This window comes from Aulonocara stuartgranti (assembly GCF_965226115.1).
Source record: "Aulonocara stuartgranti genome assembly, chromosome: 22".
In the NCBI taxonomy this organism is placed as follows: Eukaryota; Metazoa; Chordata; class Actinopteri; order Cichliformes; family Cichlidae; genus Aulonocara; species Aulonocara stuartgranti.
The window spans coordinates 25,334,491-25,354,314 of NC_138957.1; the positions used below are offsets into that span (position 1 = coordinate 25,334,491).

At 39.9% G+C, this 19,824-nt stretch overlaps 1 protein-coding gene across 1 annotated transcript in view; it reads left to right on the forward strand.

The window, feature by feature from the left end:
- LOC309698503 (dolichyl-diphosphooligosaccharide--protein glycosyltransferase subunit STT3B) overlaps positions 1-19,824 on the forward strand; it is a 102,578-nt gene that overhangs the window by 55,571 nt on the left and 27,183 nt on the right. Inside the window, exon 4 of the mRNA XM_082520994.1 lies at positions 12,675-12,740. Within this exon, the coding sequence (XP_082377120.1) occupies positions 12,675-12,740 (66 nt within the window). The remainder of the gene's footprint in view (positions 1-12,674; positions 12,741-19,824) is intronic.

The following is a 19,824-nucleotide window of genomic DNA, read 5'->3' on the forward strand; positions in this document are numbered from 1 at the left end:
CATTCTGCTACGAGGAACATAAAATTCAGGGTCAGTCCAGTTTTCAGTGCCGAGTAGAGAATTATTGGAGAAGAGCTTTGAAAGTGTAAATATTACGGCCTTTCATTAGCACAAAGTGAGCATACAGTGCTTCCTGTTCATACAGTATTGTGCCATCCCACTGAGTCCATAAAATTATTTTCTATTAATGAAATCACTTCGTGTTCCTGTGGACTGCAGGGATAGAATATAAAGGCTGCAGGCTACAGAGAAGCAGTTGCCCACCTCTGCAGTTAACCTGTGCTGAGCAGGTGTCAAATAAAAATGGCGGGGTATTTTCAGGGAGGACAAATTTAATATTGTAGATTTTATCAATATAAAAGGGATCACTGAAGACACGGAATTGATTGGAAGACAGTTTTAGCAGATAGCAACTCTTACAGGCCTCTGTTTCTGCCTCTGCTTGCAAATCTTTCTCTCAAATATGCATGGGGAAAGGGGAAATTGAACTTACCCTACTGCTTCCACAGGAACTAAGCGGTAAATAACAGGTTCTGCTTATCAAATACAGTCAGTGAGTGCTCATCAGCTGGTGTGAGCACCTCTATAAAAGCAGATGTTTTGGCAGTTTTTGTCAGATTTTTTGCAATGCTCAAAAACGGCAAAAAAAAAAACCATATAAAAAACACCCAGGAGCTACATCTCAGACTCTGCAGGCTTGAGTTGTCGTGTTAAATGTTAAAGTTCATCACAGTGCAGTCTTGAACTGTCATGTCGAACAAGTCATAGTTGTTCAGCCGCAAAAGAGTGAACAAGTATGGCTCGTTTCAATGGGTTGCCAGGTGATGTGAGACTGATAAAGACATACAGAAAATGATTACTTCAAGTTATTGTGGCTAAAGGTGGTTTTACAGGTTGCTGAATCATCGACGTTTTTCTTCGGCCTCCATCGACTACCACGAAAACTTGCTCCTTGATGAGTCTGTCATTTGAAAGCGTTTACCATGGCTGGCTGTAAACCTAAGCAGCTATAACGCACAGTGTTTGACAGCATCATTAGCCTTTATCCTTGAGTTTTTTAAACATAAATTAGACAGCATAAATGATAACAGTAATGTAATTACAATAGCATCCCAGGTTTAATTCATCGTTGGGATTCTCTGTGCATTTCCTTTGATTCTGCAGCACAGTTTACTTTGGCAAATGACACAGGGGTTTCTTTTTTTCTGCTTAGAAGCTTTGGTATTATCTAGAAAGATTACTACATGATAGAATGCTACAATCCTATTGGGGCCAGGGGACTTATGCATATAAGCCACATGTCTATTATTGACTGACTGTAGCTGCGTGATTGTAGGAAGATGTAATTCCTGGCTGGTTCACGTCCAGTATATGAGATTCACAGAAATGTGGCAGACAAATGTAACACATTTATATAACCAATTTATTTAGAAAACCCTATTTTTCATTATTTCGGTGATGTAATTCAACCGCATGCAACTGATTTAAAAAAATGTCTCCATGGCTCAAAGCTGCATACAGCCTGCAGAAGTCACACAATTATGCAGATGCGAATTTGAATGCTGTACATCACTGCACATAAAGCGTTCAGGACAAATGTTCGGTCTCAGCTCACGCTGGCCTGAGTCAATTACTGCACAGCACAGTAGCAAGTTGAGAGGCTACTGTTAAACCTAACCACACACACAATAAGCGCAGAAGCATGTGTTCCTGAGCATTGCAGATATGTAACTGGTAAACATGTCAACTAAGGTTGTGGGTCGTTTTCACATTGGCTCTGTGTGCATGAAGGAGTTTTATTATTCTGTAAATGTGTTAAGTTATAATGGACACATTTTTAAGCCAGTTGACAATGTTGTACTTTTTTTAGAATCAATCAGTGAAATTAATGAATTCACACTTTATTTTGACAGATTGAACAGTAAGGGTTATTAAGCTTATGAGTAGCACCCTGCTTGATTTATAATCTCTTTACATGAGCTTGAATAAATTCATGTGGACAGACTGCATACCTTCAACATAATCAGCTTTTGCAGGTCCTAAACAGAAATAAGAACATTTCAGGTAAAGTTGCTGGATCTGCCATTCATAAGCAATTTCCATGTGCTTTAAATATGCATTGCATTGTTCTCCACTCAGTGCTGTAGTACGCCTGTATTCTCCTGATGGCAGAACCATTTGTGCCACAAAGTTTGGGCGAATAAGTCAGAATTGAGGTTGTTATATTCACACCAATGAGGCAGATGGTGCCTTTCTTTAAAATTAGTGGTGACAAAAGGTGCCATTACAGGTAATCTAAAAGCAGAGCAGGCAGCTTGTTAGGGGCCTAACTCTGTAGCCTTGTGCCAAATGTATATTACCTTAATGGAGTTTAAATGTAGATTTCCTTTTTATATACTGCAAGATGTTTGGTCATGCCAGCCAGCACTAATTTCAGAACAGTTGTAGCAAATGTTAAAATGACATCTGGAAGCCACTTTGAATTCCGTGTCCACCTTGAATACCGTGCGTCTACTAGAGAGTGAATGATGACATGTTTGTCGTCTGCAACTCGTGCACCCCAGATGGTGGACCTCAAAGAAGTATAATGGGAATGCCTGCTGAGCTGTTGGGTATTCAGCTGTCTGTGTTTGCAGTGGAGTGTAATATAGGCCCACGTTTTTGGTGTGTTTTTTCTTTTTCCTTTTCATGTCATTGTTTGCATGTTGAGTTTTAGAAGAATCTGGTCTTAACTGCAAGAGAGAACGATTCAACTTTTACTTTTGCTTTTTTTTTTTTTTTTGATTGTCTCTTCGTGTTTACTGTTTGATTTATTCAGAATTTTTCACAGACCTCAACTGCAAAAGGCAACAGGCATCCAATGAAAGCAGACTTAAAAAGATAATACTATTTCAAAAAATGCCTCAAATTTATGTTATTACAAACATGGAGCTTTTTTTCCTTTCATCGTGTGATTTATTTGCTGAATAGTACCGAAACCTAGTGTTAGAAGGGCTAATGAAACTAGTGCTTGTAACCTTCCTCATACAAGGCCAGTTCAATTAGTGATGAGAAAGTGCTTTCACTGAACATGCCACAGCTAATCTTCAGCAGTAATGGTAGGACATTGTCTATTTATGCAGTTTTTAATTTTTACCTTCAAGTTTTGTGTTATACTCAAGTGGAAAAACATCTTGAGCCGTGGAGGCTTTTATCCAGGTAGAAGTAGCGATGCAGGTATTTCATCACACCGTGACTCAGTGCCGTGTGTCACAGTGTAAGAAGCCTGGCAGGGAAGTTGCCGCAGGCTTTGAAGGGACCTTTTATCCATCCGTGGATTTAGCCATCCAAGTTTATGTCACTTTGTCAAATCATGTATGGATGAATCTGTCCATGCGGTTTCAAGGTAATATGGGTCACTATACTGGAGCGTGCTTGCGGACAGCTCTGTGGCCCTTTTTTGAACTCGCTCGCTGTCACTGATCTGGCAATGCTCCTACAGTTTAGTGTCCAGGTGGCTGCCTGAGCTCTGCTGTTGTGCCTACAATTTAAATCCCAATACAACAGCCCTAGCTGTCTCTGTGTGTACCGGCTCAGCAGAGTGAAACTGAACTGATGATTGTTGCAAACACTGGGAGCGTTTACATCCTCAAACATGCAGTGAGTGTTGGTAAACCAAACATATTTGGGAGGTGTATGCACACATGTGTACAGGCTTTCGTGTGTATTTTAGAGATACAGCAGGTTACTGGCATTTCTTTCTTTTCTGTAATGTAAGGTCTGAATGCAGGCTATGGTTTTTTTGGGACCAGCATATAACACCACACTCATAACATTTTCTCAAAAGTCAGAAGAGATTAAATTTGAACCGGGCGGTATATCCTCATATTATACTGTCGTCATGCATAATGTGATGGTGCTTTAAAAATCTAATGCCAGTGAATGGGAAAAACAAAAAAGGTCCCCTGGGGCTTTTCCAAGCTGCAAGCATAGATGGTTTAAAAGATGGACACGGTTACCAGGATGTCATCGTTTTTTAAAGTTGTGTTTTGAACCTTTGAGAACCTTTGGCGTTTGACCTTTGGCTGTTTCGCTTTTTAAAAACAAGAAGGAAAATATGTGACGAGCAGGGGTTATGAAACGACATGTGAAACCAGTGATCCTCCATTTTGAAAGTAAAGTAAAAAGTAAGGTAACATTTTATTTGTATAGCACCTTTCAAGATGAAAAACACAAAGTGTAGAACAAAATGAACTAAAAGCAAGTTTAAAAACACAAGTTTTTAGCTTTTTAAGAAATTTTTTTTTTTAAAAGAGACCACTGAGTCCACAGATCTCAAGCTCAAAGGGAGAGAGTTCCAGAGTCTGGGGGCCACAGTTACCTTTCGTTTTCAGCCTTGTGTGATGGACAACCAGCAAGCCCCGATCACATGACCTCAGGGACCTGTTGGGGAACACAGTATAACAAAGCTATATAGTGCTGCAGAGTTTACGATTACGGGAAGTCATTCACAGGAGATCTGAGTCATAAACTCTTTTGTGATGAATTTTTTGTTAAAGCTTTTAGCCATTAGATGGTGGCTGTTATGATAAATACTATTATAATATAATAATAAGACTTGAATATTTCTAATGGCCTTTTGGACCACGTAGACGTCAACTTTAGTTTTCTGAAATTAACCAAGTCCCCCTCCCCAGTAATTTGGTGGTAGCTTGATCCCCAGCTCCTGTATCTAAGTAAGAGTAATATAACGCTATATAAATTAGTCCATCAACCATGTGCTAAAGTAGGGGAGAGTGGCGCACTAACTAACCTTCCAACCTTACCTCATAGTGTAGTTAGATCGGTTACATGAGTTAGACAATAAAACACAGTTAGGTGGCATGATGTGTTGAACACATCGCTAAACAGCAAGATGTGTATAGGTTCTAACTAGGGCTGTGCAATATGACCAAAATCTCATATTCCGATATAAGAATTCTATCGTCCCGATAAAGATATAAATCACAAAAATGTAACATTTTCTGTAAATTCTGTGAATCTCGGGCAGCTCGACTTGCGGGAAGTGTTTCCAGCTGCGCGTCATGTAGCTGGAGTCGAGTGTTTTAACCGATGCATGAAACTACACATTTTTAGACATAAGTTGTAACGGCCGCCGTTTTCTTTGAGTATTTATTACACGGCGTGCTGCGGGGAAAAGCCTGTTCTAACGTTTGAGTCTAAGGTTTAATTTTTAGCACCTGGCAGCTCTCTCATCCGTAAATAATCTGCTCTTTCACGTGATTCAGTTTATTTTGAAAAGTCTCAACAGGATCTTGAGCTTTATTGTGAAAGGTTTACGTGGAACATAAACAAGCGGACACACGATGGTGTTACCATCGTTGTTGCTAACCACAATGCATAAAAACAGGCGCTTGTCCGTCCATAGTGTGGTTATATAAAATATAAGAGAAAGAGAGAACTTTAAGAAATGAATATAGCCACTACAGTGACCATCAAAACGATGAAAAAAATATTGCCGCAAACAGTTTATTTTGCGACACCACGAAACAAACGATAGCGTAAAATGAAACGATAGACGTTTTTATATCGTCATCAGATATATATCGTTATATCGAACAGCCCTAGTTCTAACCTGTCTGAAGACCAGCTTGTCAAGTTGACTGGTGATTGTAAAGTGTCTGGTGGTTATCTGTCTCCCTGTCTTAGTCCGTTTGAAAACATAAATAAATAATAAACCCAACACCCACAAACAGTGTGCCCCTATGAGAAAGTGGAGCCAACGGTGAGACAATCTCAATGCATGAAAAATGTGAAATTCTTTGAATTCCACAGGAATAAACTGGTACCAGCTAAATGTTGAATAGCTGCGTCATAGTGCCATCTTAGGGGTAAGAGGTTAATTCCTCAACCTGCGCAGTGCTGTGCGTTTTGTTTTTTTTTCCTGTCATATTTAATACTTTTAAGACTTTCTTTGATCATCGTGTTATTTGTTAGGAAACTCCCTCAGTAGCATTGTTAATGCATGCTCCAAAGTCATGACGGTGGAGCAGAAAGGTGTTTAAAAAATGGCAAAAACATCCTGACCATGTTTTGTTATTTATGTTCAGGAAGGTTGCGCTCAGGTCGCTGCTACATTTTACCCCAGTGTATAACAAATAGATACTTCATTGCCTAAGACTAAGGTTATTTAGATTACCTTGTTTTGATTGTTCTTTGTTGTTCACATATCTACTTTTTATGAATTTTGTTGCTTATCGCTATTTATTTGTCGACCTCATTAGAGATGGGAATCTGTTCTCTATTCCCAAGAATTCAATTCCTTGGAATTGTTAGTCAGTGTATGCATTCCATTTGTACTGGCGCAACAATCAGTAGATTTCAGTTCGTCTGGCGGAAGAGGAAAATGGAGGCGCAGTCTTCTGTCTACAGCAGGGATATGGACATTTTATTTATATTTTATTGCTCAAAAGGACAGCAGCACTATGGTAAAGTGCAAATTGCATCCAGGACAGAACTGCATTAGACTGCTAACACAACTTTGGCTCTTTGAATGCAGACCCCAGCTCAGCAGACCTTCAACAGATAACTAAATCAGTGAAGAGCAGTCAGCCTGAAGCCTCTGTTTCTACTGGTTGATATTTTTAAGTAGGATCACTCTGGCGATCGCTTTAAGGTCTCTTTGTGCTGGTTTGCATCTTTGCTTTGTGCTGTTGGCTTTGTGTTCATACATAAATACTAAGAGAAAGATCCTCATGTGTCCTCATTAGAATAGCAAATGCTTTAGGGACGATAGCCTAAAGGTTTTTGTAGATAAATGGTAATTATGAGTGCACTTTAGGTCATTTTACAAGGAAAAGCAAAAGTAATCAAATTATGTTATACATAGTATAACATTACAATTGTTAGGGAGTAATTAAGTAACGTACTGGGTGGATAAGCTACAAATTAATTGTCCTTTTTTGAGATCAATAACTTTATCTTACCAGTAATCTGAATCAATATGCCACAAAATGAATCTTTTTGCATCTTTTTAAAGTCTTTTTTGCATCCACAACTATTGCCTTTCAGCGGCCTTCATATAGGATGCAGGTATAAGGCACTCGCTCATTGGCTTAATTTTTCCAACCTAGAAGTTAAAGGCACGTTTTACATTCAACAAACATCACAAAATAATTAGTGACGTAAATAAATAAATAAATTGGAGTATTAAAAGTTGGACAGTTTTAAAAAAAAAAAAAAAAAAAAAAAAGATTCCTCCAACTGGCAAGCTGAGTAATGCTAGCTAGCTAGTTAGTGCAATAGTTATCACTCTGCACTCTGTCAGTACATTCAGCAAAGACAGATGGAAATTAAACTTGAAGATAACGTAAAAATAACTGGTGACCAAAAGAGGAGCGGTGTCTGCTGTTTGGAAGTTTATCAGTAAAACCAACCAAGACAATGTTTTTTGCTTCATTCCTGCTCCCTCTGCTTTTATGCTGGATTTTGACTGCAGCCAGCGGCTTTGGCAGCTCCTCACACACAAGATAATATGATACTCAACGGTAACAGGTGTTTCCCCCCAATGACTGAATAATTTGTGCCACAAAGTTTGGAAAAAACACATCCAAATGTGGTTCTTTGTCGCGTCACACAGCTCCAGTATAAAAGCATTAACACTAACGAGCCATATGTTGACTTTAAAAACAGTGGCAACAAGTGAAAAGCATAACGGGCAGCCTGTTAACAAATAGCCTCCTTATGTCAGATGTGTGATCATTTGTATGGTTGTGTAATTTTGTGTACTTTTTTTTAAATGTTGACAATTTTTTAAAATATATTCTCAGAAAAAGGGCTACTAGAGCTCTCTATGTAAAGACCTTCTTATCCAAGAATAGTAGTAGTAGTAACAATTCTGATATACTGTAAAACGGACTAACCTCAAATCTCGTGGTGATAGATCCTTCTCCGTCGCAGCTCCCAGACTTTGGAATAGTCTCCCCTTTAATATTAGATCTGCTCAAACTCTTGAGCAATTTAAATCTTTACTAAAGACACACTTTTACGCTCTGGCTTTTAACACATTATGACCCAAGCATTTTGGATTTATCTGAATTAGTTAGTATTGTTTCAATTCTTCTATTTTATTGTTTCTATTGTTATTATTGTATTACACTGTAGTTTTTAATTTTATTGTTATTGTTAAGCACTTTGTGCAGCATCGGCTGTTGGAAATGTGCTATATAAATAAATCTGACCTTGACCTTGACCTTAAAACCACCAGAATCTTTTTTTGACACAAACTTTTGGCCTTACCGTCCAGAGCTAGATTAAATGACTAAAAACAAAGAACAAATGACAATGATTTTATCAGCTCACATGGGGCTGTAAAAAATGACATCTTTGAGAAATCATTTGACTTGCTAATAAATACTGAAATGAAATGGCAAAGAAAAAAGAAGAAAAAAAAAGTTTAGCTGAGATGAGTTTAGCAGAAAAGACTGCAAACTCAGCAGAGAGCTGCAGTCGAGTGAATATTTGTAAGAGGTGAGCTTGAGGTGAGCTGTGGCTCTGCACTGAATCTGGATGAACTGCATTATGGCATTTTTAAGTGCTTAAAAAGAAGGCAGGTGGACTTTTTGGTTTCTAAAGAAGCTTCTCTTCTCATCCAAGAATACTCTGCAGGTGTAGAACAAATGAGTCATCCCCCAGGTATTTAACCACTAGTGGGGGGGCTGTCCCCTTAGAGCTGGTCTAACAGGAACAAATGATATTGATTAATCACCAAAGCTGTGGGTCAAATCACCTGACCGGTGGTGAGGGATCTCAAGACTGCACTGTTGGTGGCTGACAGGTGGTGACTTATGACACCACCACTGTTCACCAGGAAGGATACAAAGAGAAAATGGGTTACCGGTCATGGACTGGGCTGTGCTTATTGAGATGGATCGAAGTCTCTGAAGTTTATCGGAAGTCCACACACAGATCAGTACCTGTTCTTTGACTCCCACCACCCTCTAGAATACCGACATGGGGAAACCAGGACCCTACAACACCAGGGAGAGAAAGTTCACTCATTATAGTATGTTGTGGAAATGGACAGCTGGAGAGCCACTGGCCAAGAAGTCATTCCTGTTATACTTATTTGAAGTGCACCACTTGGGTGAAAAAATAAATAAATAAAAACACGCGGGAACGCACATGTCCGCACAGACCCTCGTGCTAAATGTCTCATGATAAAATTTACATCACTGGGACCATTGGGAACTTGATAAGAAATCAACAACCCTCAGCACCCACCTCCAAGGGGACATCGCCCACTAGGGTTTAAATACCTGTGGCTCTACGTCAATTAGAAGAGGAAAAAAACATCTTGGATGAGAGGCGAAACTTCTTTACAAACGTAAAGAAATCCGACTGTCTTTTCAAGGAGACAACTGGATTTCTGGATGACTGAGAACCTCCACAGACATATTGCTTTATTGCATACTGCTCTACCTTAAGTAATGCTCCTCAGATCGGTCTTTCCTGAATTAAATTATAAGAAAAAGTTTTTAACAATAAGAATGAAAACAATGAGTCACTGTTTAAAGAGCCTTTGCCAAATCATGATGTCACCTTCTAACTTTCCGAGACTGGTCCAAAAACTCTTCCATAACCATTTGTTGTACCTCAGCTTTTTGTATTAGGTTGCGATGGGGACATCTGCTTGTTTCTGCATCATTATAATGGTCTTTTGTAATCTTGTGTGTATGGATGATACATCTTCAAGCAAGGCAGGTGTTCCTCGTGGCACCCCTCACCTCTTAAGTTGACGTGTTATCAACAGAGCAGTGCTATCAGGGGGGGGAAAAATCCCTCTGCACTCACCTAGTACAATTCAGTCCTCCAATCTATTTGGCAAGGGCCTCGAAAAACAATCATTCTGGCCATGCACCACTGCCTCCCATTATCATTCTCATTTACCCACATTTGTCCCTTACATTTTCCTTTCCTCCTCCTCCGTCTTGCTTCCATCTTGTCTCCCTTTAATTGTCTGTCTTTCTTTGTCCCTGCCATTGTTGAGCTCTTGCTTTGTTCTGCTTTTTCTCACCTCTTCCGTGTTCTGCTCGCCTTACTTCCTCTTCCTCTATTTTATTTGCTGATTCCTTTTTTCAATTTCTGTTTACTCCTGTCCTCTCCACTCTGTGGTGGAAACTCGGAGCGGTTCCCTCCAGTCCTACCCAATCTTCATTAACAGACTCATTTCATCTGCTGCTAACCCATTCAGCACCACTTGTTTAATCTCTGTTTACCCCCACCCTTCCCAAACCTAAAACATACACACCCTCACATAATCTATAATTGAATCCTTCACACACACTAGAGTCCCAGCATGGCTAAGATGCCAATTTGAACAGCAGCACACGGTTGCACAGTCGCCCTCTCTTGTTCTGACTCCCATGTCCTCTCCACAGATGGCTATAACAGGAATTTCATTCTTTTTCTCAGTATCCATTTAATTAGCTGGACTCGAATCACGCGGTGTAATGTTTGTCTTCACAAAGGGAGTGCAATAGGGGCAGGGGGAGAGGCACCAGTTGAACACAATTTTATACATACATTTACAGCAAAAGGCTACATGCTAGCCTTGGCCCTGACCCGAAGGAGAATGTTTTCTGAGGAGAGTACAGCAGCTTGTACAGTAACTACTGCCATTCTTTTCTGCTACAATGCTTGTTTTCATTCAGAAACAAAGAAACGTAGACTCAGCGTGGAGCCATTTACAAGATTAGTGTTGTGTTGTGGTGGTTCTGCCTTTGGCAGTGTGTGCTAGTTTTTTTTTTTTTTTAAACATTTGCATAAATTAGTAACTAAAAGCCTAATATAACAGAATACAGTTCAACAGCTGTATTTAAAAGTCCCTTATCAGCAAATATTTGATTTGCAAAATACTTTGATATGTAAAATATTGAGAATTATCAGGAACGGCTGCTTCATTATGGCAAAAGAAATCAACCTGCAGCTGTGTGGCAGTATCCTTCTTGTGCTCTGCAGCCTCAGCAAGTCTGGCATGTTAGCATATGCTGCAGGTTCTGGTTGGAGCTGCCCTCCAGCTCTTTGTGGAGCTCCAGGGCAGAAGAAAGGGTATCAATGCCAACTGGAGTCCAAGATGCTAGAGAAGGGAGAAGATGAAAGGACCGGAGCTAACTGAACTTTGAAAATAACTCCAGATGAACAGAATCCAGTTTTGGGGATTTCTTTACCTGGATGATTTGAGCATACTTTGTCATGTTATCTTAGAAAGGACTCGAATAACTACACATCTGTGACACTGTTAAATGCTTATGCTAGCTCACTACACAAAGAAAAGAGCAGCTTTACTGTGACAACACAACAACCCACTTACTTCCATAAAGTTCATCTTTAGTTCTTCCAGAATTGTTTTGATAGATGATTAATCTTTGAAGTGGAGTATGAGTATAAAAACAAGTGATCATTTTAATCCTGTACTTTTTTTTTCTTTTTTTTTAAACTGGCTTGTGTGTCACACTGATTTAAAAAAAAAAAAAAAAGCGTCGCTCTTTGCTGCTTAAAGTGCTTTTTATACAAAGTCTCTCTCTTGACTTGACTTAAATTATAAGACCCAATGAGCTTGCCAAAAAACAGTGTAATTGGGCCGTGGTTATTACTGGATTGTGGGTTTAAAAGAAAAAAAAAAAAGGAAGATAAATGGGCTTGTGGTGGGATTAAATCAATGATCAGGGCATGTAATATTAAATCTGTCTCATCTCTCATAGTGCAGAAGATCTCATCTTAATTTGTTCTGTCATGCCAAGCCAAACTGCACCACGAGGCTTTAAAATATTGTCACTTTTCCCACAAACAAAGCTAAGATCTATCTTCTAATGGATGAGATTTATAATCAGATAGAGCAGCCTGCCCCATCTGCCAAGTAAAGAACTGCTCGAGGACTGTTAATTTTTTGCATTTGGGTTGATTGGCTGACCAATGGGCTGGCTAGCTTGAGGAGGTGAGACCACCTTGGTCTGGCAGTTATCGATTTCCCCCATTTTCAGCTTATCTTACGCGTTGCTGGCTACCATAAAGCTTCTTGACAACATCGCACACTGCCGTTCTCCCTGGTAGTCTCTCTGAGATTGATCATTTTAAAGGTCACTGTTGAATGCGTTTCTGTTGTGAAGAGTGTGTGTGTGTGTGTGTGTGTGTGTACTTTTTCTTTTTTTTTAATGTAAATGTGTACTCTTACTTTCTGTGTCACCCCGTGGCTCGGAAGAAGAGCTTGTTTACAAGATGTTGCCTCTGGTCTACTCTGAACCAGCCTTATCTCTCTGACGGCAGCTGGCTGTTCCATATCGGCTATGATCATTGCGCTGTGATTATTAAACTTCTTTCAAGGATTAAAAGTTATGTATTTTTAGCACTTTCAGCCATACTAAGTGTACTAAGCTCTCTCTTTTTTTTTTTTTTTTTAACACAAGGTTCTGATTTGATGGTGTTTCAGCAGTGAATAAAGCAAATAAAGTAAACCAGCAGGGCATAGGGCTGTCTGCACTCCATGCCCACATATCATATTTTTCTGGTGTATTCTGAATAGTGCCGAATGTCATTATAACAGAAGGTATACATATCCTTTTTTATGTTGAATTATACATGGTCAAAAAACTGCTTTGAGGCTTGAATTGTTTTCTGCTCTCTGTTTGTCCTCTTAGGTCAAATCGGTGAAGACGGGCTCCGTATTCTGGACCATTGGCTGTTGTCTGTCCTATTTCTACATGGTAAGAATATTTTGCATACAAATTCAAACACAATGGGTAACTTAGTAGGGTTCTGACTAATTTAAACCTGCAAAACTGATTGATGCTAACCCTCTTTAGTATGTTTTTTTTTTTTCATTTTATAGTGAATAAAATGCATAATGCATTGTCTCAAAGTCATTGTAACAGGCGTACTTCCTGTCTTCTAACGACCATACAGTGTAGTCGATAATAAAAGTAATTGGAGCCTAGTGTAATTAAGATTATCAGTTCTGGTTCCAGGCTTCTTAATAGCGACTCTTGACAAACAATTTCTTTCTATTTCTTATCTTGCTATTTATTACTATTGGATTTTTTTTTTTGCATGACTGCCATAACATCACGATCATAAAATCACCTATCATTCCAATTTCTGTGCTTCAGTCCTTCAAAAATGTAAACTAACATGTATGCAGCAGCAAATTTGTTAGGTACGCGTGTTCCACTGCCTGTTAAATATCTAATTACTCAATCACATGGTGGCAACTCTGTATATTTAGGCATGTAGACATGGGCAGGATACCTGCTGAAGTTCAAACTGATGCAGTTTGAACTTGGAGTTGAAAATTTAAGTGACTTTGAAACAAGTAGTCTGAGTATTTAAGAAACTGCTGATCTGCTGGGATTCTCCCCCACACAACCATTTGTAGGGTTTACAGAGAATGGCCTGAAAAAGAGAAAATATCCAGTGAGCGGCAAGACATTTACTCTGGGCGAAAATGCCTTGTTGATGCCAGAGGTCAGAGGGGAATGACCTGACTGCTTCAAGCTGATAGGATAGCAACAGTAACTCACATAGCCATTCGTTACAACCAAAGTGTACAATTGTTTAAATACCTGAATATTGCTGGCCACGTTCATTCGTTCATGACCACAGTGTACATCATCTGATAGCTGCTTTCAACAGGATAACATCACAAAGCTTGAATCGTCTCCAACAGGTTTCTTGAACATGCTCAAATTGCCTCCACAGTCACTAGATCTCTATCCAGTAGAAGACCTTTGGAATGATGTGGTGCAATTGTAGATTTGCATCACTGATGTGATTTGCAGACAAATCTGCAGAAACTGTGTAATGCTTTCATGTCAATGGAGACCAGAGGCTGAGGAATGTTTCCAGCAACTGGTTGAACCTGTGCTACAAAGAATTAAGGCAGCGGTGAAGGCAAAAGGGAGTCCAACTGCGTACCTGAAAGGTATACCTAGTATTTCATGAGTCTATATTATATATGAAGCAACTTCCTAATAGAACATTTCACAATAGTTGCGCTAGAATGCGCTGGTACCGGTGGATTCTGAGGAGACATTATGTTCTCATGCTGTAGGATGTGCTTCATCCTGGCGGCCAGACTTTCTCCCTGCTGTGGAATAATTTTCTTACACTGCAGCTGACGTCTGTAAAGTGCTACCTGCGGCTCTTGTCTGCGATTTCTAAGATCCTTGAATACTATATTTAAATACGTGCTGATTGAAATGTTCAAAACACAGAAGGTCCTTTGCCTTTGGTTCATAGAACTAGCCTGTCTTTCTTGGCATGCTCCTGTGTGTGTGTGTGTGTGTGTGTGTGTGTGTGTGTGTTCGTGTTCGTGTTCGTGTTCGTTCTAATTCAGAACTGGGCCATAATTTAAAAAAAAAAAAAAGAAAGAAAGAGAGGAGCAGAGATGGTAGCATTGGAGTGGCTGTCCACTCAATCTAGCAGTCACATGGTGTTGCATGGAAACTTGGAGGGACGGTTTATCCGGTGTTTCCTGCCTTATTTATGAATCCGGGCACAAGCTCATCCAGGGAGTTGATGACAGGGATTAGATAAAAAGACGGTCCAAGCACAGTGCGTCAGGGACAGATTGTTTGCATTGTTTTTCTTGGTGTGTGTGTCACGGTCACGAGTGCCTGTGAAATCTCGGGCTTCTGGCTCATTCCAGACTAAATCTCTGTGGCCATCAGTGGGAGAGATATCAAATGAAACAGATTACCAAAATCCAGCTTCATCGATCAGACTCTGTCCAGTGGGTGTGTGGACAGATAGGACTACAGAGAAGAGTAGTGGAAGGGTGAATAGACGAGAGAATGGAGACAAAGGGATGGAGAGATAAGCAGGGGGCAAAAAGATGGTGACAAATACAGAATGATAAGACACCACAAGGAGAAAACATTGCGATGTTCTAGATGGAAGGGAACACTGTGTCTCCATGCTTCTTTCTCCTTATTACTACTTCCTCTCCTTCACACCTGCTCTCTCTCTCTCTCCCCCAATGTTTCTCTGTACTGTCTGCAGCTAACCTCCCTCTGCAGATGACACTAGGTTTGTACATCTCCAACAACACCAAGGTCCTAACAGCACCCGCTTTCTCATATTGCACACAAAGAACTGCAAACACTGGCTAACCTGCCTTTATTTATTTATCTTTAACCCACTATATCATGTGATGCTGTCAGTTTAATCAGGAAATAGCCAAAACTATGTTTTCCCCTGGGGCTTAATTGAATGTGTCATTTTCAAGGCATATATGGAGACAGAGGGTGAAATCCCCTGCCTAAATGTTGGTATAATCAGAAGAGAGGGGGCAGAGAAGGATGAGATTAAGAAGAGGATCTGAGCAGTTGGAAAGACTGATGGACGGGAGCCACAGGAACCTTTCTGGCAGCTGTGCAAAGTCCTCCTTTCAACCCTCCAGCGGTGAGGCTGGAGTAAAGGAGGGAAAAGCTGTAGAGAGCAAAAACAGATGCATGCATCAGCTGCGCTGTCTGCTTGTTAAATCCAGAAGCACTGGCTTATTCTTACTTTTAAACCCTCCTATAGTAAAGAAGCCTGTAATTTCAGGGCATGTCTGCAGCTCCTTCACTTAATCAGGTATTTATTTCTTGTCCTGAATGCTAGGGCTGTACCTGAGTTTTGGATTATGTCAGTTCACTGCATTGTCAGTACATTTAGCGACTTTATAGTCCTCTTGCATTATTTTATTCTTCTATTTGAAAGTGATGAGCTGTTACACTGATCCATCATCTCCAAATGACAGAAAATTGAAAGATTACATTACTGTGCAAAGGTGTATAGCTGTCCCTCTTAATATTTTGCTTCCAGTCAGCCAGACTTGCTTGGCATTTTGAGGTTAGTCTTGAGTGAAAGTTCTCTAGGTTTTCTGAAGGTTTTGACGTTTTCCTTTGGACATTAGCTGCTTTTTCATTCATACCTGATCGTTTTCAGATGAGCACATGTGTATTTCTTTGGTTTGTGTTTAAGCCAAAACACTGACTAAAATCATTCAAGCATCAAAAACACAAGAAGCCATTCTCAACGAAGGAAAACTGGGAGAAAAAGCTGATGTATACCAAATTATCAATATAATTAGATTAGATATCTTGTAGACATGAATTACAGTAGGTTGACTCATCATATGTGAATCAGTCTCTCCCACTGGCATTGCATACGTTCTTTCCCTTCATGCGGGAAGTGAGAACTGAACTCCCTGGTGTGTTTCTCTCTGTCGTTCACCAGTACGAACTTGGAGCGCTGTGGAGTGAGTATGCTAGCATGTCTTGTGTGTGTGTGTGTGTGTGTGTGTGTGTGTGTGTGTGTGTGTGGGCCCCACAGTATGCATTATGGAGGGAGAACAATACAATTTATTTCCTTTTTTTTTTTTTTTGTAAATAATCAGTGGTTCCTAGTGAGGGCACGTAGCCTGCAAACACTTGTGTACAGATGGATGTCCACACATCGTGCACACACCCATTCAGAGTAAAGCCCTTCTCTGTGTTGCGTGCTGTGTTCTCTATAGCCTCTTCAGAGTGGCCCTGTGGTCATCAGATAAGCCAGCTATGAAATGCAGAGAGCGATAACGGCTAAAAGACTTGGCTCCAAACATTTTCTGATTCCTGCCCTCTGCTGTTACCCTGTGGCTCGGGCTAGCCTGTCGTTTAGAGCTATAATTTCAAATGGAGCTTGTTCCTGCTCTTTCACACAGGATTGTCTTTTATCATGAACATTAGACAAATCCATGGTGCAAATCCGTGGACTTAATTGCAATTCGTCACCTGCCATTATCAGTTTAAAAGAAAAATATTTTTTCTGCTGTTTTGTGATGTATTTAAAACTATTTAGTGAATTTTACCTTTAAACATGGAAGCATAGTCACTGTTATTGTGCTTATTGTACCATTTAGCTCAAAGCATCATTATCCTCAAGTGTAGTCTCAGAGAGAAGTCTTGATTAAAAATATATTGGGCTTGGTGCTAATTTCTCAGGATATCAAGCATGGAAATCTATTTCTGGCTCCATGTTGCAGTATGCCCTGCGTTACAGCTCATTTGGTACAGAAACTCTTAAACCTTTCATTTTCTACAGCTGTAAGACAAAAATGTGCTCATTTCGTCCATAGATCGATTCTGGGACGGGAGACCCCCACCCTCAGGGGGCCTGACAAGCTGGTGTACTCCCAGTCTGGAAAAATGTATCAGGAAGGGTATCCAGCGTAAAATCTTTGACAAATGAAGCATGTGGATCCATCCACTGTGGCAACCCCGAGGGAAACGTGGGAAGCAGCTGAAAGTATCAGTACAAATGATAGTGACCTCACTTTTTTGTGTTAATAACAATTAGGCCATTGGAATTTCTCCAGACTTCCGCTTCCACGCTTGTGGCCTGATTCTCTTATACCCAAAGCGGAAAAGCAAGTTTTTAAAAAAGTGTTGTTGTAACTTTGAGTCGTTAATGCATTTAAATAATGTTCTATTCAGAGCGATCAATATTTTAAACAGCCTGTTTTCATTAAGTTTAACCTGATGGAAGGAGGTGGTATACTTGATTTATTTTATTTTTTTAAATTAACACGAGCAACATATGGACTTATTTTATTACCCTTTTCTTTAAAAAGGGGCACATTCAGGAGAGAGCAGCAGTCCTAATGAGCTGTTTAGAGCTACATTTTATTATAGCCGTAGCTGCTTAATACTTCAGGGAGATCGGTTAGTCTTGGTTCTATATTGTGTGGGAATATTGATTATTAAACACTCTTCCACATTATTCAAACTCCCACTCTGCATTATCTGTTTTCCTGACTCTGTCATGCTTATACAATTTGCTGGAGACGATGTTGCGATTGGTTCGAGCTAGCTGCTAGTGCTTCCTGGATGGTAATGTCATTGGCTTGACGGGCAGGGATGTAAACATCTGCTCAGCTGCTCAAAATAGACTTTGTAGCATCATCGTGACAAAATGGAGTGCCGGACATAACTGACACACACGTACATAATGTTGTGTTTGGCAAACACAGCAGACATGTTGCATTTGGTCGAGTGCAGCAGCTAGCCTCTGTCACTGTGCTCCTACTGTGATGTTTACAATTAGTTCCCAGCCAGTCAGCAGCAGGGACTCGATTAGCCATCCTTGTGTCAACAGTGAAAACGATACTTAAATTGAAGTCATCTCTTGCATCCACATAAGTCACGGTCCGCCTGTTACTAATTGACTGTCAACATCTGAGTGAACAGATGCGAATGACTGCCAAAAGATAATTACACTTGCGAGGAACTTATTTAGAAATTTTCCTTTGGCTCTGTTTATTCATTGCGGGATATTATTGTTTATCAATTAGACATGACGCATGCTTATTTTTCCTGTGATTGTGAAAGTGTAATGAATGATCTTTTCAGCACATTTAACAGGTACAATGGGGGATCTCTCTCTCTCAAAAGCTGTTGTGAAACAGTTTGCATATGTTATTCTGATTCCTCCCTCTCTGCTCTCTTGGCCTCTTTCGAGGTTTCACATTCTGGCACGAACATGCTTTCACTTTTCCTCCGCCGCTCGCTCTGCTCTGCTTTCACTGTGTACTTTCACTTTTTCTCCATCCTGTTCTGTCTAATGCTCTCACATTTCCATTTGCCCTTTGCAAGTACAGGCAACTGAAAACTTGTCAGTGATGGGTTTTTTCTTTTTCTTTTCTTCTCTTCCCCACTTTTGGGGCCATAGTTTTATGGCCCCCACATCCACAGTTGTGAAACCCAGCAGACCTCAGAAACTGTATAATTTTAGTAGCGCTTTTAAAGTTATTGGTGCATCTAACATGTAAAGTATTACTGCCAGCCTTTTATTGAATCTGTATATGTCTGTTTTTCTTTTTACAGCAGTGTGCCTGCATTTAATAGTGAAGCAGCAGTAAAGACTATTTTACATCTGTTGAATTAGTCTGTTCAGGTTTTGGTTGGTCAGAGGATCCAAGGCAGTAATAGTCATTGCCTCGAGCTCAGAGACGCTGCAATGGCATTTTTTACGGTTTTGGTTGACATTATATAGAGTGAGCCATTAGCTGATTGTAATTGATGACAAAAGTAAATGCTTTTTGCAACAGTTGATTATGACTACTTCTGTTTGAAGCTAGTGAGGAAACGTGAGGTTAAGTGGTTTGAACAGTTTGAATTAACACAACAGATTGAATGTTGCCAGATGTTTAACATTCATTTGGGGGTTCCAACACTGTTGCAGAGGAAAACGTAGCCTACATGAGCCATTTTAATGCTTCTAGTTCTATGACTGCACAGTTTTGCCTTTCTATTAGAGATAGGATTTTACACTAGACAGCTGGTTGCATTGTTCTTTGTTTTTCCTGTTTCTACACAAGCACCGACTCTCACAGCAACACACAGGCTGTATTGGTGTGACACCCGGCAGTTGTTAGTATTCTTCAGATTTTGCTGTTTAGTGATGGTTGCCAAGCAGCTTGTAGACACATGACTGTCACCTTCTGGTGCCAGTGTCATATGTCATGTCATATGAAATCCAAGCACTCGTAAAAATGTGTTTTTCTTTCTTTTTCTTTCCTTCAATTTTTTAATGACTTAATGACCATTGAAGTCTTAAACATACCTATATTACAGTTTCCTATATTCAGTTACTTTATGCAAAGACAGACTTTTCGGTCCAGTTAAAGGGAAAAAAGAGATAATTTAGAGCGTGGTTACCTTTTGATTGGCATGTTATGAGAATAGTGTCCTTGCTTTCAAAGTTAAACACACCCGCTCGCTGACGATCAGCTTTAAGCGCCAAACAGTGACAATGAAAATGCCAAAC